This window comes from Manduca sexta, chromosome 24 (genome assembly GCF_014839805.1).
Source record: "Manduca sexta isolate Smith_Timp_Sample1 chromosome 24, JHU_Msex_v1.0, whole genome shotgun sequence".
NCBI classification, from domain to species: Eukaryota; Metazoa; Arthropoda; class Insecta; order Lepidoptera; family Sphingidae; genus Manduca; species Manduca sexta.
The window spans coordinates 16,673,178-16,697,507 of NC_051138.1; the positions used below are offsets into that span (position 1 = coordinate 16,673,178).

At 35.4% G+C, this 24,330-nt stretch overlaps 1 protein-coding gene across 1 annotated transcript; it reads left to right on the forward strand.

Annotated features, from left to right (window-relative positions):
• Positions 1 to 654: 654 nt before the first annotated feature.
• Positions 655 to 22,390, forward strand: LOC115449733. The gene is made up of 4 exons (XM_037442571.1): positions 655 to 1,537; positions 12,830 to 13,008; positions 19,388 to 19,490; positions 20,790 to 22,390. The coding sequence occupies exons 1-4, from the start codon at positions 1,238 to 1,240 to the stop codon at positions 20,874 to 20,876; spliced, it is 669 nt and encodes a 222-aa protein (XP_037298468.1). The 5' UTR covers positions 655 to 1,237; the 3' UTR covers positions 20,877 to 22,390.
• Positions 22,391 to 24,330: the final 1,940 nt, after the last annotated feature.

Consider the following 24,330-nt stretch of genomic DNA (forward strand, 5'->3'; position numbering starts at 1 on the left):
ATTTTGTAATTGTGTTTATATTCCATGGTATATATAATTTAGGTAATTTATAATACCATGGTATCGCTTTAGTTATTATTCTGAGCTAGCAACTCTGGTCATCTGTCAAATTTGTAATAAAATCTAAACAGTGTTTCCAGTTTGATAGATTTTCCCCCGTGTTTTGGTAAATGGCCTAATCTTGTATAGTTGATTTTATTTATTATGGATGGAGAATAGAGTACCGGACTCATTTTTGTTCTTTACTATTATCAAATATTTACATAATATAAATTATAACACAGAAGGAATTATTAAAATCCGGTACAAAATCAACAAATTATAAGTCTTTAAATTTCAACGGAAAGGGTAATTAACAAGACACAGAAAAGAGACGAAATACCCACATGTGACATCATCGGGAATTACGGCGCGTGCGAAAGACAGAGATGAAGCGATATCCCCACATCGCGCCCACTTCTGCACATTACAATATTTGAAATATAAATTACTCGCTCATTTTTAACCAATTTTTATGCAGTTTTCGCAGGAGTGCTTCTTTTTCGTATTATTAATCATTACATATAGAATAATGTACAAAATCAAGCATAGGCCGGTCCCCTATTGGAGAAAGTTATTGTAAAAACTAACTTGTGGTACTAGATGCTTTACTTTATATTTTAGAGGAAATGCAATCATCTTTGTAATACTTAAATATTATTTAATTTACTTTACTCATTGTTCCACTACCGATAGCATGGATTATAATTTTCGACGATATTGATACAAGGGGATTCTATAAATAAAGGGGTTAGTTCTACATCGGTGATTACCTAGTATTTGTCTCTGTCGGACTCTGCGTGCCTAGATGATTTTTCAAATACTTACATAAAATGCTAATTTTATACTGTTTCTCTCTATAACAGTTACATTTAAGATCTTTGAAAGAATTATAGGGAAATTCTAAAATAATCTAGAGTAAAACAAAACTCGTAAAGCAGAAACACTGGTTCAACTTTCAAAATCAAAATGGCGATTACTTACACAATAATAATTCCTTACCACACCAAAATCCGAATAGTCTAATAGTGTGCCAAGTGTTTTTGTTGACGCGCAAAGAGTACAATACAATATATATTGACGCGTTTGTATACTAAGTAAAAAAATAAATACTAAGTATGTGTTGTTTTTTTTAATGAAACGATAAAAATGTATATTTCATGACAAGTTATTTTGCATAGTTGGGCAAGGTTACGCGATGTTAGCGGTCGTGTTTATGCTGTGTTTGTTGAGAGTGGGCATCGCTTACGAATTAAAATGTAGCGAGAAAAATGTTGCGAGCGCGACAATGCGCCCGTCGGAGGACGGCATTCCGGGTCGATACAAAACGCAAGTGTGCGTCGAAAAAAAGCCGAATGTGATCGAGTGGGGTCTCGACCTTACGTTCAAGGCCGAAAAATACTGCATCAACAAACATCACGGCTTTCATCCTGGGAAGCCACACTCCATGTTTAAAGGAAACGTCAGCAATCTAATGGAGGAGTTGAACTGCACATACGTAAGTAATATCTTTTGCCACTATGAGCTCCGGACATTCACACATCAGAGCGCACATTAGGTCATGATTTCTAACATCTATATAACTTGCTGGTTCATGCGCTGCCAGGCACAAATGAACAGAGTTTTTGTATAATGTATATCATAATGTAAGGTAACAAATTGTTCTGCTATATTTATGAACTACATCAATCAACATCTACAACTAATTTTTATTTAGCAATAAATAGTATTGGATTAACATGCTTGGAAGCCATTGTTGATGTACTATGAAACTACACTATGAAATTTGTGTAATAAACATGCTTAAGAAAACATCTTATTAAATAATAAAATAGAAACCAACTTTAACATCATAGTTTAAAGTGATATATCAGTTACAATAACCAAATAGCAAATGGGCAACTGCATCTCTTCATGAAAGTCAATGTCAAGATACTGGTGCCACAACTTAAAATGAAGCAACGATTGTAATTTATCAGTTGTAACAACTCATTGTTGTATATCGTCGGCTAAGAGTGCTGAGCTGCTAACTCCATAATAGACAATTAGTAACAGGATAAAAAAAACTGAATTATTATTTTATTTCTTACAACATCTAAAGAATGAAGATCCCGTTGGTAGATATTTCTTTAAGTTTTATATATTTGCACAAAACAACTATGAACTATCAAATGATTTAGAATTATTACAGAAAAATGGAGTTAGCCATTTTTCGTTTTTAGAAAAAATAGGTTTATATTGCTATTAAATTGGAGTTAGCATTTTATCACATTAAATAAATAATCTTAAATTTTAAGTAGAATTGGTTTATAAAAAAATATATATTAAACACATGCATATTACTATTAGTACCTATTCAATAATTATGATTAGCAGTGAAATGAAATTTTCATAAAAGTCAAAAATTGGATGGGAACGTCTGCTTTATCACCTGCAAGTCGTTATAAGTATTCGACGATAAATATTGCACATCGACATTTGGATACACAAAACACTAAGAATCCCGTGTTTATTACGTGCTGTTAAAATATTTAGGTGTTGTCTTTTGATTAGAGAAAATAAAAAAAAAAGAAAATGTTTTTAACATGATTACATAATTTGGTAAGTAAGTCGTCATGTAGCGTAGATATTAAACACTATTCATTATACATATAATTGCTAAAATAACATTTAAATGAAAACTTTTAATCATGTAAATTCTCAAAATTCTCATCATCATCAGCCTATATCTTTGTCCACTGATATACATAGGCCTCCCCAAATATGCGCCATTTTACCCTGTCTTCGGGCTGTCGCATCCAGTTCTTGTCAGCAACCTTTTGTAGATCGTCACTCCACCTTGCTTGAAGGCGTCCTACAAATATGTTTGCCGCGTCTTGGTCTCCACTCAAGAACACGTTTACCCCATCAGTTATTGGTTCTTTGACAAATGTGCCCTGCCCACTGCTACTTTAGTTTGCGAATCCTGTCTGCTGTGTCGGTGACATTGGTTCCCCGACGGATGACTTCGTTATGAAGCTTATCCTTCAGAAAAACTCCAAACATAGCACGTTCCATAGCTCGCTGAGCGACCCTGGACTGGTGGACCAGCTACTTTGAACATTCACGTTTCGGCACCGTAGGTTATGACAGGTAGGACGCATTGGGCGAAAACCTTAATTTTCAGACATTGCGGTAGAAACCACGAGAAAACCCGACGTAGTTTACCAAATGCGGCCCAGCCCAGCTGGAATCTCCTTTTAACCTCCTTCTCAAAACTGTTTGTTCCTAATTGCAGAATCTGCCCATGGGAACATTATTCGGAAATAACTTTGAGAAGGTGGCCATTGAAAACGATATAACGCTCCTTGATCATAACTTTTGTCTTATCAAGATTCATTGTTAGACTTACTCGCTGTGAGGCTGATGCTAGGCTGAACACAGCATCTGTTGCAGCTCTTCCAGTGTTTCTGCCATTATCACTATGTCGTCTGCGAATTGCAAGTGCGAGATGTAATCACCATTTATATTAATGGCCATACCTGTTCAGTCCAGAGTTATGAACAAATCCTACAGTACGCTTTTGAACAGTTTTGGGGATATGCCATCCCCCTGTCTCGCGAATTAAATATCTTTGCTCTCAAAGAGTTCAATATCACTGTCACTATCGGCCATATTATTTACTAGTTTATCAGTGTAATCGTCTACGTCGTGTTAAATTCTTAGATATTTATTCTCGTATTTGATTGCATGATCGCAAACCTATTTCCATTCTTCAGCCCGGTAATATTTACTTTTCAATGAATATTGTTTTACTGTAATCTAATTCATATCCTCGTTTCTAGCGGCTACATAGACTTTCAGTCGAGACCACATATTTTAATTTGGATTAAAATCCGGTTGATAAGGTGGCAGTCACAACATAGTGTGCCCGTGTTCAGCAAGTAACTTGTCCACTGAAAATTCTGTGAACCTCTGTGTTTCAGTACCGAATTCGTTTAATATATTTTTCAAAGTTCTCCTTAAATTTCCAGTGGCATTTGCCACTCGTTCTTGTTGCTTTTTACGATAATTATTTACATTTTAATCCTTATTTTTTTTTAATCTGTCGGCTTAGGTTACAAAATATGTATAAACATTATAAAAAATTTCGAGTGACTGACTTCGTAAAGGATTCCCTCGTTTTTTATGGATGCCATCGTACTTTTGAAAGTTGGGTCTCTTATTTTGATTAAAATAAAGAGAACTATCACTGGCTACAGAAATACTTTCCCAAAGATTTCACCAACAATCAATCAATGTGCAATGTTTATCGGTGGATATAGCGATATAAAATACCCAAAATTTCCTGATTTATTTGTAAATTTAATATTTATATATTTACATCGCAGTATGACTCGGCTACCCTTTACTGTATTACTTGGCCACGCAAATTTTCTCTCTTAACCGTGGATACCAACTATATATAATTCATGATATAAATAACATAAGTATTACCTATGTTTTTTGAGTTAAAACATGTAAAAAAGTGTTATTAAAGCATAGAAGGGTATTGAATTGCAAAAAATAATTATGTCTAACTCCTTTAACATGACTTATTTCTAAGAAATAAAACGGGCTAACTCCCAATCCTAGCAAGGGGATGCCAAATTTTAAGCTTTTATGTATTAACACAATTCAAAAGACAAATAAACATAGAAAAATTGAAAAACAAGAATCACCATTGTTCAAAAATATCACACACGAAGTAAAATTGTAGTTCTTCTTCATATAGGAGTTATGATGCCATGCCGCGGGAATTTGAGCTGCACATTTGCCCACAAAATGGCGCCAAATGAGGGAGTTAGCAAGTTTTACGCGGTTTAATTTCACATCCAAGGAGTTGTCAGATATTATTGAGACTGAAAAAGTGACATTGTCGTGTGTTAGAGGCACTTGGTATGTTTTACGATTTTATAGAGTTTTGCTCGCTCTATCTGATGGTATCAAAACCTCATTTTCGGTAAAAATGGAGTTAGCAGCTCAGCACTCTTAGCCGACGATATGTTCACTAAACCAGTATATTATTTTTATTGTAATGTGACAAGCCATACGGATATAATATTAAGCATTTTATTACATGTACATATGTATACATTAAGTATTATACTTCAATATACCTATTAGATAATTTTATTTACTGAGAGATGTTTTATCTCAAATATCAGATGATTGTGGTGTTATAATTATTGACTAGTAGGGAATTCGATTTTCATTGTCTTGTGGGTCTCAGTATACATTGATTTTAATAATGCAATGTAGAATTGCAATTGACATAATAGTATGTGACACCACCGTCACCCACATTACAATCTGCAAAAATGTTTTAGACAATATTCAGATAAAATTATGTCAGTTGATTTTTAGTTTCATAAATTGCTGAAATAATGATGCCATGGTCAATGGGATCTGCTCCTGTAAAATGCTCCGAAGCAGCATAATTTCAAACTATACCTCCCACTCCCCATTCATTTATTTATTTATTTATCACAAATTAATGTAAGTTTACAGTACTGACACCAAAACACTTACATTTTCATTAACAAAACAAAATTTAACAAATATAAACTCTATAAAACAAAGGATATCATTCTATATATCATTTCATCTAGTTGATTTTGTGCAGTAGACAAAACAAATGCAAAATCATTTCTGTGAAACCTTATACAACTATATCAACAAGGCAACTATCTCAATAATCTGATTAAAATAAATTATTTGTTTTAGGATACTACTATGCTATGCAAAAGCGGTATGTCAGGGAACCCTTATTTCGAGATAATTGAAGTTTTGTAAATATAGTTTTATAGTTTTGTGTGTAAAACTGAGATAGAGAAACTCTATTTTTTTAAGGTATCTGATGACATAAAAATGAAGATTTGTTTTTTTTTAGATACCGCTTTTGAGCTTAGCATGAGAGTATGCTGGTATAATCTTGTAGACTATAAGCATTTTCATCAGCATATTAAAAATATAGTTGAATGGAGCACCTCCTCCTCTTTTGATGTCAGTTAAAAAAAGATAAAATAATTATAGTAACAATTAATATAAAAATCATTTTTAATTTGACTAAGATATATTTTGTACATACATAACATACATAACATCACGCATTTATCCCCGAAGGGGTATGCAGAGGCGCAACTAGGGCACCCACTTTTCGCCAAGTATGTTCCGGCCCATGATGTGATAGGGGGCGAGCCTATCGCCATATCGGGCACAAATTCCAGACTCCGGGCTGATACTGAGTAGAAAAACCCAAATGTCACTTTGCCCGACCCGGGATTCGAACCCAGGACCTCAGAGCGCTATTGTACCGGACATGCAATACAACTACGCCACTGAGGTATATTTTGTATACTTGTGCAATGTAAATTAATGACTATTTAAAATAATACACATTTAGAACTTGATTTATACTTTACAAAATGTAATATTATGATAATGCAACTATTGTTTAGTAGGACTTTAGACATTATTGTCTTGTTTCATGCCTTCTGATTACTTTTTTGCATAGTCAGATTTTAGTGCATATATTTTCTTTATTTGATTTTTTGTGGTTTTCTAGTCTGATATAAAACTATATGCAAACATTTGTTTGTTAAGTTCTTTAAAAACAGTTGAATTGAGACTCTCTTCCTTTTTTAAAGTTGGTTATAAATATTTGCCCATCTCACACTAAATACAAATTGATAAACACCTCATTCTTCATCATTGAGTGGAATAGATTAATTAGTTTTATATACAGCACATAGGTACCTAATAAAACATGTTGATAGACATAAGGTTAATTGTCTTCACTGTCATAATCATCATCAGGAGACAAATATCTTGATTGTTCTATCTTCTTCTGTTGTTTTCAGCATTTTCATAGAATTATTTACATAATACAATATGAGTATAAAAAAGAAGGAAACAGCAATGTGGACATAAAAAAAGGAAAGTTTATCTATTTGTGGTAATTTTAGATTATGCTTGTTCAGCAATAATTTTTTTATTACTTGGTCTGATTTGAATAATTATTTTAGTATAGGTTCAGAGTAGTTCCGTTTTAATTTCATTTTTATAGGTCCTTGAACATCAAAGAGCAAAGGGGGTACTTCTGAAAATCTAAATTTTGATAATATTTTTGTGTTGAATTCTATTTAACTTCAAGATACAAAATGTTGTATAAATCTAATAAACTTGTTAAATAAGTAGTAATTATTGTACAACCCACACCATATTCATTGTAAAATAAACAATAATCTGCTAAATTCTAAGTCATTCTAAACTATGTATTTAAGTAGATAATAGGTGAGTAACTAGTGAGTCAAGTTATTATGATTATATCGCCCTCATATATATTTTTTTGCTTAACTTTTTCTTAATCCAAGCAGCTGTTTCTCAGAAAATTGATATTGTACCTATTGCACGTAATAATATTAAGTACACTTTAAAACAATATTGACACCAACAGTACTTATCTGGTACTATAGATGAGCGTTTATGATTCTATGACTGGACATTCCATAGAATACAGAATAGTAGGTATTAAAATACCTGGCCTGAAAGTTACCTATATCTTTAAATAGTTTCGGAGAACAAACATAAGGTTTATTCAAAATGTCTCAAATTATTCACGTTAGAGAAATTATATTACATAGTGTTATGAAAATTATAGATAATAATGGTTACATCAAATGTTACTAGTCTAACTCTTTGGCTAGTTCTAAGACACGCTTTTTATATTTCGGCGTCGGTAATGCAATTATACCCAAGTTAGTAAAATATTCGTTGTATAGCTTCATAAAACGGCGTAATGGGTCACGTTCACTTGCATTAGTCCGACCAAATTTAGGCAAAAACAAATTGTGGTAATACTGATTGCACGCACGCGGAGCGTGGGATGGAGTGGTAAAGGACATCTCATATCTACAACTAATACAGCCAAACTTGTTATGACAAATATTTTACAAAGAGAAAACTTTTCCAACAAATGAAGACCTTGCAAGTAGACATCTACAATTAACACTTCAAAATTTGTTTTGAACGGAGATTCCATATAGCTGGAGCATACTCCAGCTGAGGCCTAACCAATAACTAATGACTTCGCGGTTGCTTAAGTTCAATTCACGCTCATGATAAAACCATATAGTTGAAATGTTTTGTTAGTTAATTTGGAATATAAAAGTATTCCTAAGTCTAGAAGAACTAACTGTTTCGACAAACGTTGTCCTCTCTTAACTATGTATATTTAATTCGAATTGGTATAATTAATAAAAATATATATTATTCAAAAACATAGTGTTTATTATTGTAATGCTCTATGATACACAACATTCTTAATTTTATTTTGTGGTGCGTATATAACTTGGTTTGTTGGAATGCCAACACGCGAACAGGCGACATACAACACGTGGCCAACGTGAAAAACGTGAATTTTCAAGATCGATGCCACAAAAATAAAGCGAACTACTCTTTCAATTTATTGATCGACGTTGCAAATGCTAGTCGCACTAGAAATTGTAACCGTTTAAAGTTGAATGGTATGTAGTTCGGAATTATAACGAGTCCGTGGAATTAAAACGTTTTCGCCTTTGTACGTCTTTTTCGAAATAGTGGCTTCGATAATGTTGTTCATTATTTATTTCACTGCAACTTGGATAATTAAAATTTTATTATTATATTATAAATTATTGAAATGAAATTACTAGAAATGATAAAATTATTTATCAAACGATCGATCTGCACGATATTTGCAGCGCGCATTCTGTCAATCGCTGACAGTTAATTTAAACAACTGACAATTATATAAAATTGATAGTGTCGTAATCTTTTTTTTCTATTTTCTTAAAATTTCTGATGCTCCGCCCAACTTCCTTAATTTTTTCATTCATAAGAACCTTCTCCTGAAAATAATTAACGCAACAAAAAAATAATTATCGAAATTGTTCCAACCGTTCACGCGTGATGCGATGACCGAGGGAAATAGAGATTGATGTTTATATTAAATATAGATTACCATTATCCACTTTTGTACGTTGACATTATATTTGCAGTTTTCTAGATTTAAGGAAGAATATCCTGACGTAAACTGCAGTTAAATAGCATGTTAACGGTTACAAATTGAGTTAGCAACATGTTTAAGAAAAATATGCGGCACGTTTTCCGGACTAGATCCTTTTGTAATGTCCAAACGTTCTAATTCTTTTAAGACTGCGTCTTGAGATATTTGAAACATTTTGCATCATACTAGAGTATTGGAAGCGTAACACTAGGCTCGTAGACAGAACCAAAGAACTTAGAAAATAATTCGAAAATAGTTTCTGGTTAATTAGATTTAAGGTTATAGCTTAAGGTCCATTTTTCATAGACGTGAATTTAAATTCTTTACTTGTCAATACTTGTTTAGTTACCCAGATTAAAGGTGAAACAAAATGTATGAAAATGGACCTTAAGCTATAACCTTAAGATATTTATAAATAATAATGTTAGGCGCGCCGAACTTCAATCTACGATTACGTTCTTCCGACCAGAAAATCTTAATGACTTCTGAGGCCCGTTTCTATAAACTGCATGTAATTATTTATTCGGTTTTTGCATAATGCTTTAAACCTAGCCCTAAATAGGGGAAAACATTCGTATTCAGACTTGCTACCAAACTTCTTCATTCGCATCTAACCTTCCAACCAACCAACCTTCTCTTTATTTCTAAACGTGTATAAGCAGCCTAGAAATTCATACTGGAAAACGTGATTTGGGTGCCCTTAGTAAAATGTGTATTTTAAACACCTATTTTTTTGGTATTAAAGATTTTTACACCCAATTCCAATGACACATCCCTCAGTATAGTCTCCCAATCAATAGCTACTATATCATTATTTATGGCTATGTAATTGCCCTCAAAATTTCTGAACCTGGCTATGGAACGGCGCAACATGGCTGTATAAAATGAATTAAATGAGGTTATTAAATAAAACGGAGGTTATAGACTGTCTAGGCAGCGAAGGTGTTGCAGGCTGTTTGCATAATGAAATATCAATGTGATCTGTGTTTGAGATGTACAAATCAAGCATACAACACATGTCGTTTTGTCGTTTTTTTCCTGGAAATAGCTATTAAAATTATTATTAGGGTGAAAGTTCGTTAAACCGTTTAGTACATACATAACATACATACATAACATCACCCATTTATCCCCGAAGGGGTATGCAGAGGCACAACTAGGGCACCCACTTTTCGCCAAGTATGTTCCGTCTCATGATGTGATAGGGGCGAGCCTATCGCCATATCGGGCACAAATTCCAGACTCCGGGCTGTTACTGAGCAGAAAAACCCAAATATCACTTTGCCCGACCCGGGATTCGAACCCAGGACCTCAGAGCGCTATTGTACCGGACATGCAATACAACTACGCCACCGAGGCAGTCCGTTTAGTGGCACGAATTAACATATATAGTTGTATCTTTTAAGCAATTAAAAAATACTAATTTTAGGTTCATTTTTTTTATTGTAATGGGTGCGTTATCTTGATTAAATGTTAGCATTAGTAAAACTCATCGTGATATGTGTGACATTCCTCAGTGACACTTACAGACTATTAAAAAATGATTTGTCATTTTATGAGCCGATACACAGCTAATGACGGCCAGTAATAAATCAGTATCCAGAGGAAACCGTTGTTTTAATTATGCGCGTATACTTCAGACCGCCATCTTAAATTTCTTTATTTTAAGGTAAATTGACTTCAAATTGATAGCAGGACATGATATTGGTAACAAATAACTAATCTACAGTTGAAATTGTAAAAATAAATATTAGGTAATTTCTTGCTTTACGGTCAATTGGCTTCCAAATCTTTATTTGGGCATGCCCTTTGTTATAAGAGACAGATATAATGTTACATGAGAAAAAATGGTCTTATTATTATTTTATTATTTCGTAGTTTACCAAAACCCTTTAGCGTGGAAAGCTAAGGCATCACTACATAGTATAAAACAAAATCGCTTTCTCTGTCCCTGTCTATGTATGCTTAAATCTTTAAAACTACGCAAAGGACTTTGATGCGGTTTTTTTTAATAGATAGAGTGATTCAAGAGGAAGGTCTATATGTATAATAACATCCATTAAATAGTGGAGAAATATTGCACCCGTGCGAAGCCGGGGCGGGTCACTATTTAATATAAATTAGACGAGGTTCTAACCACAGATAAAATATTGTTACATTACAATTTTTGTTTGTCAATCTATAATAAAAAATCATAAAATTTAAGAATATTTTATGTTACTTAGTACACATACATATCCTAGACAAGCTTTTGCCCGCGGCTCCGCCCGCGTTTTAAAGTTTTTCAGGCTAAAGTATTCCATTATAAAAGTCACGCTATATATTTTTCCGGGAGCCTATGTTCTTCCCAGAGTCTCAAACTGTCTCCATACTAAATTTCATCTTAATACGTTGGGTAGTTATTGAGTTTAACACGTTCAGGCAAACGGATGCAGCGGGGAACTTTGTTTTATAATATATCTTTGTAGAACATTTTAAGAGGAACAATCCCGTCACACATCATTGTTGCATAACTTTAACCTTTTACGCAGCGCACGCAACGGAAGCTCTCAAAACTAATAAATTTTCCCCGTTTTTGCAACATGTTTCATTACTGCTCCGCTCCTATTGGTCATAGCGTGATGATATATAGCTTATAGCACTCCACGAACAAAGGGCTATCCAACACAAACAGATTTTTCAGTTCGAACCGGTAGTTCCTGAGATTAGCCATCACTGCTCCGCTCCTGTTGGTCATAGCGTGATGATAAATAGCCTATAGCACTCCACGAACAAAGGGCTATCCAACACAAACAGATTTTTTCTGTTAGAACCGGTAGTTCCTGAGATTAGCCATCACTGCTCCGCTCCTATTGGTCATAGCATGATGATAAATAGCCTATAGCACTCCACGAATAAAGGGCTATCCAACACAAAAATAATTTTTCAGTTCGAACCGGTAGTTCCTGAGATTAGCCATCACTGCTCCGCTCCTATTGGTCATAGCGTGATGATAAATAGCCTATAGCGCTCCACGAACAAAGGGCTATCCAACACAAAAATATTTTTTCAGTTTGAACCGGTAGTTCCTGAGATTAGCGCGTTCAAACAAACAAACTCTTCAGCTTTATATAATAGTATAGATAATAATATGAGGTAGACATCGTTAGATGAAAATGTCTGGTTGTGCGTTGCTGCATATATTCATGTTAACCCGCTGCTTGAATAGGTATTTTTAGAAATAATTAAATATAATAATAAAAGGAATCTATATGTTTTTAAAGAGTAGCCATTAACGCATAGTATTAGCAAAATCAAAGTTTTACAAGACCTCGCCTCTCCCCCCAAATTGCGTTACGTAACACTTGAATGGCCCCTTAGCAGCTGTATTTAATTTATGAAATGTTAAGTGAGATATTGCATAGTAAACAATGTTCGAGGATCACGCTACCGGTAAACGGTATTTCTACTTCATAAGTCTCGATTACCGTAAAGTGTATAGGTATTAGGTACACAAGCATATTCGGGTACTTTATTTTATGCATCTGTGTTAATTTTGGCATGGAAAAATGGCAATAACCAATATTTATAAAAACTATAGTGGACGTAATATAATGGTGCAATAGGGGACTTTTGTATGTGGACTGCTAAGTGCTTATGTTAAAGATACAAAATTGTCAGGAGGTTGTGAACTGTAACAAGATATTTGCCGTAGTTACTACTATAATAATACTTTTGTGGTAGGTGTGCTTGGAGACCCAGTGGGACTTAATATTCAGCAGCTGCTACTTCTTGAAGAGTACGCTGCGCAAGAGCTCCACCGAGTTACCGCCATACGACTCGCATTTCAACATCACCAACCCGTACACGTATCAGTACTTCAACGTAACTGCTGAGATGACCGTCTTCGCACATGAACATGAGTAAGTACCTTTTGTCCAGACTGGTAGGCTGATTTTACTTATGTGTCAGAAAAGAAACATTAGCTTGCATTTATAAGTTTATCGAATATATTTTTCTCTGTGTAATATTTGTTTTATAAAAGTAATAATATTCGACCGAGAATGTAACCACAGTGCAAACAAATTTCCTAACACAGTTATTAAAATGCAGACAAATTTTGATTATCATATAAGCTATGAAAAATCAAATACATTAACACGATGAGCCAACTACTTAAATATAGTACCAATAACAAAATTCGTTATCTCTTGCCGTCATACCAACATGAATTCCAGGCAGAATTTATAATAGTTACATTACAATAATAAATTCTTCAGATGATTAATTCTCGGATAGGATATTAATTGAGTTATCATTATAAATATTGATTATAATTTTGCTTGTAGGTATCATAAACTCCGAATGAAGTTATTCCCCTGAACGAGTGACCTCACACTCTGCCGATCGCCCCTCATCTACTGTTATTGTTAATTTGTAACGCCAACTTGTCTGAGTTAGAAGAATATGTGTAACGACTTAACTTATTTGATAACATATTATATACAATGTCTATTACTACCGCCAAGCAGCAGTCTATAGTCACTGTTGTGTTCTGGTTTGAAGGACATTGTAGGCTGTAGCCAGTATAACTACGGGACATAATGAGACTTAACATCTCATGTCTCAGGATGGCCATCTAACTAGGGGAACTCTCACATATGAGAGACCTATCACCAGTATTTCATCTGACAGCCGACAATATGTGCTCCGCTCAATCTCGCAACATCGCGAGATCTCGTAAAAAAAATGTACGAGACTCAGTCTCGTAAAATATGGCTGAGATCTCGCGAGATCATTACCTACACCAGGCGAACTGCAAGCTCGTCTCGTCATTAAAAGCAATAAAAAAACATTTAATCATAAATTATTCAGGGTTAATAAACTAATATGATGGTGAGCTGAAAATTGGTACAGACGTTAAATACGTCATTATCAATAAAATGTCAAAAGTTCCCATCGATCCTATGTGTGCAAAATATTTTATTCAAGGTCAAAGGTTAAAAATTCCGGTTTTTCCCATTTTTCTCTGAAACTGGAGGTATTATCGTAAAATAGGTCAGACAAAAGTTGTAGATCATACAATTCTCTACATTAATGATTGACATCTATGAGTGAATGATACTGTTCCGATCACTCCACATTGAAGTGGTATAAGAAAAATAATAATAGTAAACAAAGAACGACGAATGCGTGATGCGATGACCAAGGGAAATATATATATAAAACCGAAGAGTTTGTTTGTTTGTTTGAACATGCTAATCTCAGAAACTACTGAACGAATTTCATTTTTTGTAGTAATAGAAAGCTAACTATGTTACTCCTGACTAGGCTACTTTTTACCACAGAAAAATGTGTATTCCGACAAAAAAAAATTACGCGGGCGAAACCGCAGGCAAAGAACTAAGTTTAAAGAATAGTTGTTAAAAAAAGTCAAGTTTTAGTTATTATTAATTCAAAATTTATACACACACAAATACTCACGCCTTTTGTCCCCGAAGGTAAGCAGGGGCACCCACTATTCGCCGTACGTATTCCGTCCCATGATGTGATAGGGGGCGAGCCTATCGCTATATCAGTCACAAATTCCAGACTCCAGGCTGATACCGAGTAAAAAACCAATATCACTTTGCACAGCTAGTCGCAATTGCGGTTTGTATGATGTTTCTATCACTCTAAGGTATAACATCAAAATATGATTATATACACGTGTACACTATGACAAGCGTTGAAGATTAAGGGTCAGGCAGTCAGGGACGTTAAATGACACGGTTGAAACTGGTAAAACTGTGTGTATAAGAAGCAGATACAACCAAACCCAACGCTATTTCGATTATTTTATTACTTATTCCACTTATTTTAGTTTAAAAACAAAATTTCTATATCAATTTTAAAAATATTTTTGTAAGACCAACCTGATAGTATATCCTATAAAATAAAAAAAAATATTCCAAGTCGTTTAATTTATTATTTTTAAGCGATTTGGAAAAATATTTTTCTGCGACTGAGTTCTGAGGTACTAAACATATAAAAATACTCGTCGAATTGAGAACCTAGTAGGTATAAGTACAAAAAAATAAATAAAGTAGAGCATCCTTCCAAATTTTCACTGCGCTCTCTCGAGTTTTGCCTGTTCTATAAATGATTAGGGAAAGTAGGGGAGCGCACATTCGTGATGAGATTATCTATAAATAAAACAGAAATACGATTCAAACACGGAAAATCAGATATAGATAACATCTCTCTCGCAACACCGACAGCATGCATAATTTAAAAAATAATCGATACTCAGAAAAAGTCGTGCGCATCAGGGGCCTTATTCTCTATCCCGCACGTTATGTTAACAGTGCGTAACAAGCACGGAACACAACGCGTCATGTTTAGGACTATAGAAATTTGGCTTACAGAATACCATTCCACGCACATTTCTCGAAGATAACATGACATGGCCGCGTTACGCGTTTACACTACCATACAGAATAAGGGCCCAGATTGAGGCAAGGTAAGTCGAATACATGCAGAACCGTGTACATTTCAATAATCTGTCAATTTGAGCGTGGCAAAGGAAATGGAAGATTTACAAAGTTATAAAAATAAAGCGTCACCTTAAACCTTAACCTTAAATACTCTAGCGCGTCAGATTTTTATACAGTCGGCACTGGATTTTTTCTATCCTTTTACGGCCAACCTCCTAATATCTCTCGTTTATGAGAAAGACATAACGCGTGTACACTATGAATATCCGACACGCTCGATAATTTCCAAGTGACTGATTTTTTACATTTATGTAAATTTGTACACTTTCTCCTCTCCACCCAAAAATGGCAAACTCTAACATAAGCTTTTCTTCGTTTTAGGACCTAATCTTTGCAATCCAATAGGTCCCCACAGGACGCTGTAGTAACTGCAAATTTAGCATATCGGACCCCGCTATAGTGTTTTTCCTCTGATCGGACGTTGATTGTCAATATGGGTAGCAATAATTATTTCAGAAGACGAAAAAAATTAATATTTGATCTATTTAACGGTTTTTTATTCATCATCGCATTTGCCAAGTATTTCAACGGTATTATCCCATACTTTATTTTTGATCGTAAAGTTTTATAATCGAAGTGTGACGTATCATCGAAGAGAGATCAATCGAAAGTATCGTAGTCTATCATCATAGGACGGCAGTTTATTTACTAAATTATGGTTAGAAGTCAAGTGACCTAAAAACGTTAAAAACTAAACTAAAACCTTCCAAACGATTATTATAAATATCATAATGCGGATTCCACACGATGCTGCAGTACTCTAGAATTCTGCGCACGAGGGCAGTATAAACTGCGATCTTAGTAAATATTGCTATAATAATTTTAATTATTCTTTTGAATTGTGTCAGTTGGATCCATATCATGCTAACACCGCAACCCCATCTGATCTAAAATTCTGCATTTGCAATATTCTTATTAGACTCGCTAGGAACAACGCTCTAACCCCACATTCACGAAGTTTGGTGTGTACATTTTGGCCGAAACATAAAATTTCAATAGAAAAATTAACGAAATCCTATAATTCTAATCTATACTTATAATGATTTCTTATGTTTACGCGAATGTTACACATTAAAATTAAACTAAATAAATTAAAATAAAAACATTAGAACTGCAATAAAATCCGAAAAATAGTTTAATTTTAAAATCTATATTTGTCAATTATTGTTCACCGTTTCACCCGCGTGCAAGAGCTTTCCGCGATAAAACTCCGCTATATACATATTTTCCCGGTATAGAAACTAACCTATGTCCTTCCAAGAGTCTCAAACTATCTCCATAACAAATTACATCTTCATCTGTTGGGTAGTTTTTTGTTTATTACGTTCAGACAGGCAGACAGAGGTGGCGGAGGAAACTTTGTTTTATAATGTATTTTTAGAATTTTTTAAGAGATATAATTCCGTCATACCTGTTCGTTGTGTACCTTTAATCGTTAACGCAGCTCACGCAACGGGCGCTCTCAAAAGGAACGAATATTCCCAGTTTTTAAACATTTTTCATTGATGCTCCGCTCCTATCGGCCATAGCATAATGTTATACAGCCTAACCTCCTCATTTTTTTTAAGTCGGTTAACAAAGAAACTGCACCTTTATATAATTTGTCGAGGGAGGAGTCTTTTGCATATAGTATGTATAAACTTGTAATAAAATTTCGTACTATTGCTATCTGGCTGGTTTAGGTGACATTAAAATGGTTACATTTTAAATAAGAAATTAGTTAAATGTTGTTTTCAGCTATTTTTATATTTTATTTTTCTTTCAACCAGAAATTTGAATTTCTTTATTAGATTCACATCTAATAAAGAAATTCGATAAGTTTTATTATACAAAAGGAAAACAAACAACAGCACAAACTGCGAAAAAACTTGTTTTTTTAGGACCTAGTGCAGTGTCAGTAAGAGTAGCACAGATTTGGTTTAAATTTTTTCAATCCGGGAATTTTGATTCAAAGACGCACTTCGCACTGGGTGCCGTGTTATGACAAAGTGGAGGCCATTTTCTAATAAGTGGAGCAAGATCGATATATCAGTAGTTACGATATAGCTGAAGAACTGAGAATTGACCACAAAACAGTTTTGACCTATTTGAACAAAACTGGGTACACAAAAAAACTCGATATTTGGGTGCCGCATGAGCTCACTGAAAGAAACTTAATAAACATGTACTCATTTGCGATTTTTTATGGAAACGCAATGAAACCGAACCGTTTTTGAAAAGATTGGTAAATGGTGATGGAAAGTGGATCACGTACGACAAGAACTTACGAAAAAGGTCGTGGTCAGGCTTCACAGACTGTGGCAAAACCTGAGTTGACTCACAATAAGGGGATACTGTGTCTATAGTGTGATTGTAAGGGCATTGTTCATTATGAGTTTTAACACCGGGAAGTCTTAACGTTTCATATAAAATACGAAGATCCTTTGTTCCAACCTAATCTATACTTCTATACTATTATATAAAGCTGAAGAGTTTGTTTGTTTGTTTGTTTGAATGCGCTAATCTCAGGAACTACCGGTTCAAACTGAAAAAATCTTTTTGTGTTGGATAGCCCTTTGTTCGTGAAGTGCTATAGGCTATATATCATCACGCTATACCCAATAGGAGCGGAGCAGTAATGGCTAATGTCAGGAACTACCAGTTCGAACTGAAAAAATCTTTTGTGCTGGATAGCCCTTTGTTCCTGGAGTGCTATAGGCTATATATCATCACGCTATAACCAATAGGAGCGGAGCAGTAATGAAACATGTTGCAAAAACGGGGAAAATTTATTAGTTTTGAGAGCTTCCGTTGCGTGCGTTGCGTAAACGGTTAAAGTTATGCAACAATGTATGACGGGATTGTTCCTCTTATAAAGTTCTGCAAAAATATATTATAAAACAAAGTCCCCCGCTGCATCTGTCTGCCTGAATGTGTTAAACTCAAAAACTACCCAACGTATTAAGATGAAATTTGGTATGGAGACAGTTTTAGATCCTGGGAAGAACATAGGCTCCCGAGAAAATATATAGCGTGACTTTTATAACGGAAAACTTTTATAACGCGGGCGGCCGCGGGCAAAAGCTAGTAATAGTATAAAAGTGTACATTTGGCATACGGAGAGACCACGTCCTAGTTTAACATATAGCCTACTTTTATCTTCTGTAGGTTATTTACTCCATACAGAATATTTGCCTTTTTAATCAGAGTTTTACAAGTTTTTATTTAATTTGCAATGTTTATATGGATGTATTTAGGTTCGGGTGGAATCTTGCAACTGAATATAAAAGCAGTGATCCTCAAAAAAATAAGATACAATTTTTAATACATATTTAGTTTGGATGACAATGCATGGTAAGCTGAGTGACGTCATTCTAAATCCAAAATGGCGAATCGCCCTAGATGTGGGACTGTTTTTTTTGCTGCACGCCCATGATATGGGTATCAAATGACAGGATTTTTGCAATATGTGTGTTCAACCTTTCGAGAAGAAGATGTACGAAAAGCCCAGTCAACGGGCAGTCTTAGCGGGGTCGTGCCATTTCTGATTCAACTTGTACCCTGAGCAAATTCTATGAGTGATGAAAACAAAATTCAAATACTGGGGAACAAGAAGGGGGAAGAAGTTCAGCGAGCCGCGGGTACAGTACAGCTGGTCTAAACCGTCCATAATGTTACACTAGCAAATCACAATACAATTGTTCATAGTATGTGTAGTGTAGGTACTGTATAATGTACATAGTAAATGAAATTAACTACATATTATGATGTAATGTTTGTATTCCAGGAAAGACTACATTGAGCAAATCGTTAATTTCTTCGGTCGACAACCGCCAACGGAGTACTCTGTGGAGCTCTACAACACTAATAAGTCCTTACCCCATCAAGTGGTAAGTGGAGCCATAGTAATATATTATTTATTTTTTGATAACATTTGTCCTTAATGTAGACAAATGTTTTACGCAATATTGCATCAGCAGGTAGTTAGTAAATCACATGAAAACCAGCTATAATCCATAAATGTTTTTAAATTCCTTTTATTATAAACTAGATAATAGTGTTTCCGGATTCTTCAAGTAGTCTAATGTATAAAGTTATATACGAAACATTAAGTTGATGCCGTTGCAGGCACAAAAAAGATCAAAATCAATTTGAAACTGTTTAACACAAAACCATACCGCTACATTTAAATAACCAGCCGAAACAAAAAGAAACCAATGACTAACGTGCCCCTGATGGTAATGGGCTGATTGAGACGAAGGTCTCCATTTCAAAACCTGAGCACGCATCTGTGCTTTCGAATATTCATTGCCGTTTGTCTTTTAAACGAGGAAACACATTGGCGACGAAATCTACCTAATTCAGAATTTTATTCCCGTAAGTATTTTGTAATTGTGCTTCATATCTTATTTCGCCTTTCCCCTCACCGCCCTCCCTCCCATGATCCGCCTCACCCTGGTGTACATTCCATATTACAATTTAAGAACTGATCATTGAGTCCAGATGGTAATTACGACAGTTATTAAGTCATATGCGACTTTACCATAGGCAGGACGTATGATCAGTAAAGTAGTAGTGTAGTCCCTAGTGTTGTAAGTAATTAATAATGTTAAGTAAAAGGTGTTACTATTGCTAAAGGGGTTACTGACACGAGTGTTTATTTCGAAGTTCGGTAACTATGCAACAAAAACTATAGAACACATAAAAATAACAGCCGCAACAGGAGCTACATTACATTCTACTACACTGAGCATAAGATTTCTTTTTATTGAAGGCACGGCAAAGTGTTTTACTGCACCTGATGATAAGTATGTAAATTGTAAACGGATTTTATACTTCTGTCTTATTTTGACATTAGTTTTTGCGCGCGGTTTCCTAACATGAAAAAGATTTTCCGGGATAAAATCGAGCCTATATTTTAAGTTAGACTTCTAACAATACATCGGAGAAAGTGCATTAAATTCCATGTAACAGTTTTTGTGAGAATTGGATACAAACATACAGAGAGACATAAAATTTCTAAAAACTGTTATTTTGGTTTCTGTTGCTCCAATAAGGATACCCCGTATTATTTTTGTTGTAATGTCTATAATGTACAGACAAGATAAAGATGGAATTAGATCTGTACGTTCCATACAAAGTCTAGTGTGACGATCAGCAGTCCCGAGTATCGAGTATCACACCGGCAGGTGACAGAGAACTGTTCGATCGCGGCGGACGCGATCCGGCTGGAGTGTTCGGTGCGGGCGGAGGAGGGTGCTACGTGCTGTGGCTGAATCACCGCGCGCCGTGGACGTTCGGCGTGATGAGCTCGCTGTCGTCGGTGAAGGCGGAGTGGTGCCGCACGGCGCCGGCGGGGCTGGCGGCGGAGCGCGCGCGCGGGCGGGTGGGGCGGCTGGGGCGCGCTGTGGGCGAGCGCGGGCGCGGCGCTGGCGCTGGCGGCGGCGGCGCTGCTGTGGCGCGCGCGCGACCGCACGCTGCACAAGCGCGTGCTGCGCTACTGGACCAGGTAACCCACGGCGCATCGTCCAGGTGCGTGTCGGAACAACTATTGGCAGATTTCAAAAATATGTAACTAAATAACATTATATTATGTAATTCTGCTCTAGTCCCAATAGATAAGTCATCACATAAGTAATGATTAATAATTATCTTAGCTAAATTAGTAAAACTAAATCGTAAAACAGCACAAACCGTTCGGCAATGCGTAGAACCGTCGATCCGGATCGACAGTGTCGTGGAATAGCGCGGGTCTGATAACTCGTGATAAAGTTAGCGCAGTCCGGCGAAACCACGCGGGAATAACGCTGTCGTGTCCCGAGAATAGGTGTTTGCAACTTTGAAGACTAATTTAACTAATACTATCGAGACATTAATTCAGAGAAATTTAGGGATATGCGACCATGTAATGCGACTACCATGTCCAGAGCAGGCTGTATGTAACCTGTAGCCGCAAGGATGACCGGGACAACTTTTCTTTGCTTGTTTCCCGGGTATCTTTTTTTTTAGTTCCCAAGAGTTATGTCTGTAGTGCCCCTCTAAAGCCTTTGATGCAGAGCCTGGCACCCGAACGACAGACCGGCCCATCCCTCCGTAAAGTCGGTATTGGCCATGTCTTAACATTGTAGAATTTTTGTATTATAATTTCCTCATTAATTCGACACTTGCATCACTCGTTTTAAGAACTATGTGCCCCTTTTTCCTCGGCGTATGTATGTTAACCAGATTTGTCAGCTCTTGTTTTGTATTTATTTAGACGTACTAAGCAGCGATTCGTCGTGAAATCGCTAGTGCCTCAATAGCAATACAATAGCTCTGGCAAAAACTGAACACAGATTCAACCAACTTGTGCAAATCATGCCAGCTCAAGTACTAATACACTGATTATAATAAAGTACTCGATAAAAACTTATTCAATTTTATTAAGTGTACTTAAGTTAAATAAATAAATGTTTTAAAATTTGAATTTTTAAATTGAGACATACATACACATTTGCTTGTAATGTGAATTCGCAAGATGCTCTCATTGATTATTGTTAGTACTATGTTTTACTAAGCGTTCCGCGGCTTTGCCCGCGTGAACCAATTTTCCCACAATATTTATCCAAAAATCTACTTATAATATGTATGCCTTTAGTAGTATATAATAGCGTCTGGAAAACCCAGAGTGTTATAGCAAATATATTTCTTATCTTTTTAATTGATTTGCGTAAATCGTACTGACCCCGGCGCCAGTTATCACAAGAAAAGCAATTTCATTAGTTTATCAAAAGAGGGCATATTATGTACAGAGTGTTCAACGAGTCGCTTGTTTTGTACCAATTTGGGTTTTGATTTCCTAAATTATTATCGAAATGCAACTGTTTCACCGCAAACCAACCCACTTAATATGTGACACGAATACCATTTGATCTTAATTTACACAAATTATCATAAAACAATATAGTCCAGTATGTTACGTGACATTATGAGACGGAATACAAATTGCGTCTGTCTGCAGGGTAGTACATAGAATAACGTTCGGTGTGCCATTATAGCGAAATCTTTGAACCTTTATTTTGTACCATCCTGTACCAAATGTCGATGTCCGTGATGACCGCCGCGGACTGATCTTTAACATTACACATTCAGACTCAATAACAATTGAGATATTTCGCTTCTTTTCCTTATTCTATTGTACAATCTGTCAGGGCTGTGCCGTACGTAAAAATCGGAATTAAATATTTAGACTTGATATGATATTCAATATTTGGCAAGTAATAAATATTTAATGTTTGGTCTTATTATTTGCCATATACTTGAGCGTTCGTTTTAACACATTTGTAACAATCAGTACAATTATAATTATGAAATTGAAAACCGGTATCAACTCGCTTTTTTTTAACTTATTGAAAATCGAGTCGTATTGATATATATGGGAAAATGCGAACGTTGCGTGTGTTAGATTTTAAGTAGAGACACTTTAAAATAATTGTGTATTTTTATACACAGATCACTTATATAAGCAAACGAACATATGTATCAATCATTTTATACCATCAGGACATCGGTGATAAATACGTTACGTCAGTAATCAAGTAGGGAAGGGCGGATGCGTTTTCAAGGAAACAAGGACCACTGTATTTGTTATACAATATATTTATTACATATATTATATTGATATACATCAATAAACATGGCCAGTGATATAATGTTTCATTAACATTAGGCATTAGACATTACTATAGCACCAGTTATATATCTATTATATCTTTTATATATTATATATTATACAATATATACCTATGTTAGGGTATACACCCTAACATAGGTATGACTCTAAATTATTAAATGTACTAGCTTTTGCTCGCGGCTCCGCCCGCGTTATAAAGTTTTCAGGCTAAAGTTTTCCGTTATAAAATAGTAGTTTCCCGGAGCCTATGTTCTTCCCAGGGTCTCAAACTGTCTCCATACCAAATTTCATCTTAATACGTTAGGTAGTTTTTGAGTTTAACACGTTAAGGCAGACAGATGCAGCGGGGACTTTGTTATATTATTTAGAACTTTTTAGTGAAACAATCCCGTCATACATCATTGTTGCATAACTTTAACCGTTTACGCAGCGCAGGCAACGGAAGCTCTCAAAACTCATAATTTTCCCCGTTTTTGCAACATGTTTCATTACTGCTCCGCTCCTATTGGTTATAGCATGATGCTATATAGCCTATAGCACTCCAGGAACAAAGGGCTATCCAACACAAAAATATTTTTTTCAGTTCAAACCGGTAGTTCCTGAGATTAGCCATTACTGCTCCGCTCCTATTGGTCATAGCGTGATGATATATAGCTTATAGCGGTCCACAAATAAAGGGCTATCCAACACAAAACGAATTTTTCAGTTGAAACCGGTAGTTCCTGAGATTAGCCATTACTGCTCCGCTCCTATTGGTCATAGCGTGATGATATATAACTTTAGCACTCCACAAACAAAGGACTATTCAACACAAAAATATTTTTTCAGTTCGAATCGGTAGTTCCTGAGATTAGCCATTACTGCTCCGCTCCTATTGGGTATAGCGTGATGATATATAGCCTATAGCACTCCACGAACAAAGGGCTATCCAACGCAAAAATAATTTTTCAGTTTGGACCGGTAGTTCCTGAGATTAGCCATTACTGCCCTGCTCCTATTGGGTATAGCGTGATGATATATAGCCTATAGCACTCCACGAATAAAGGGCTATCCAACGT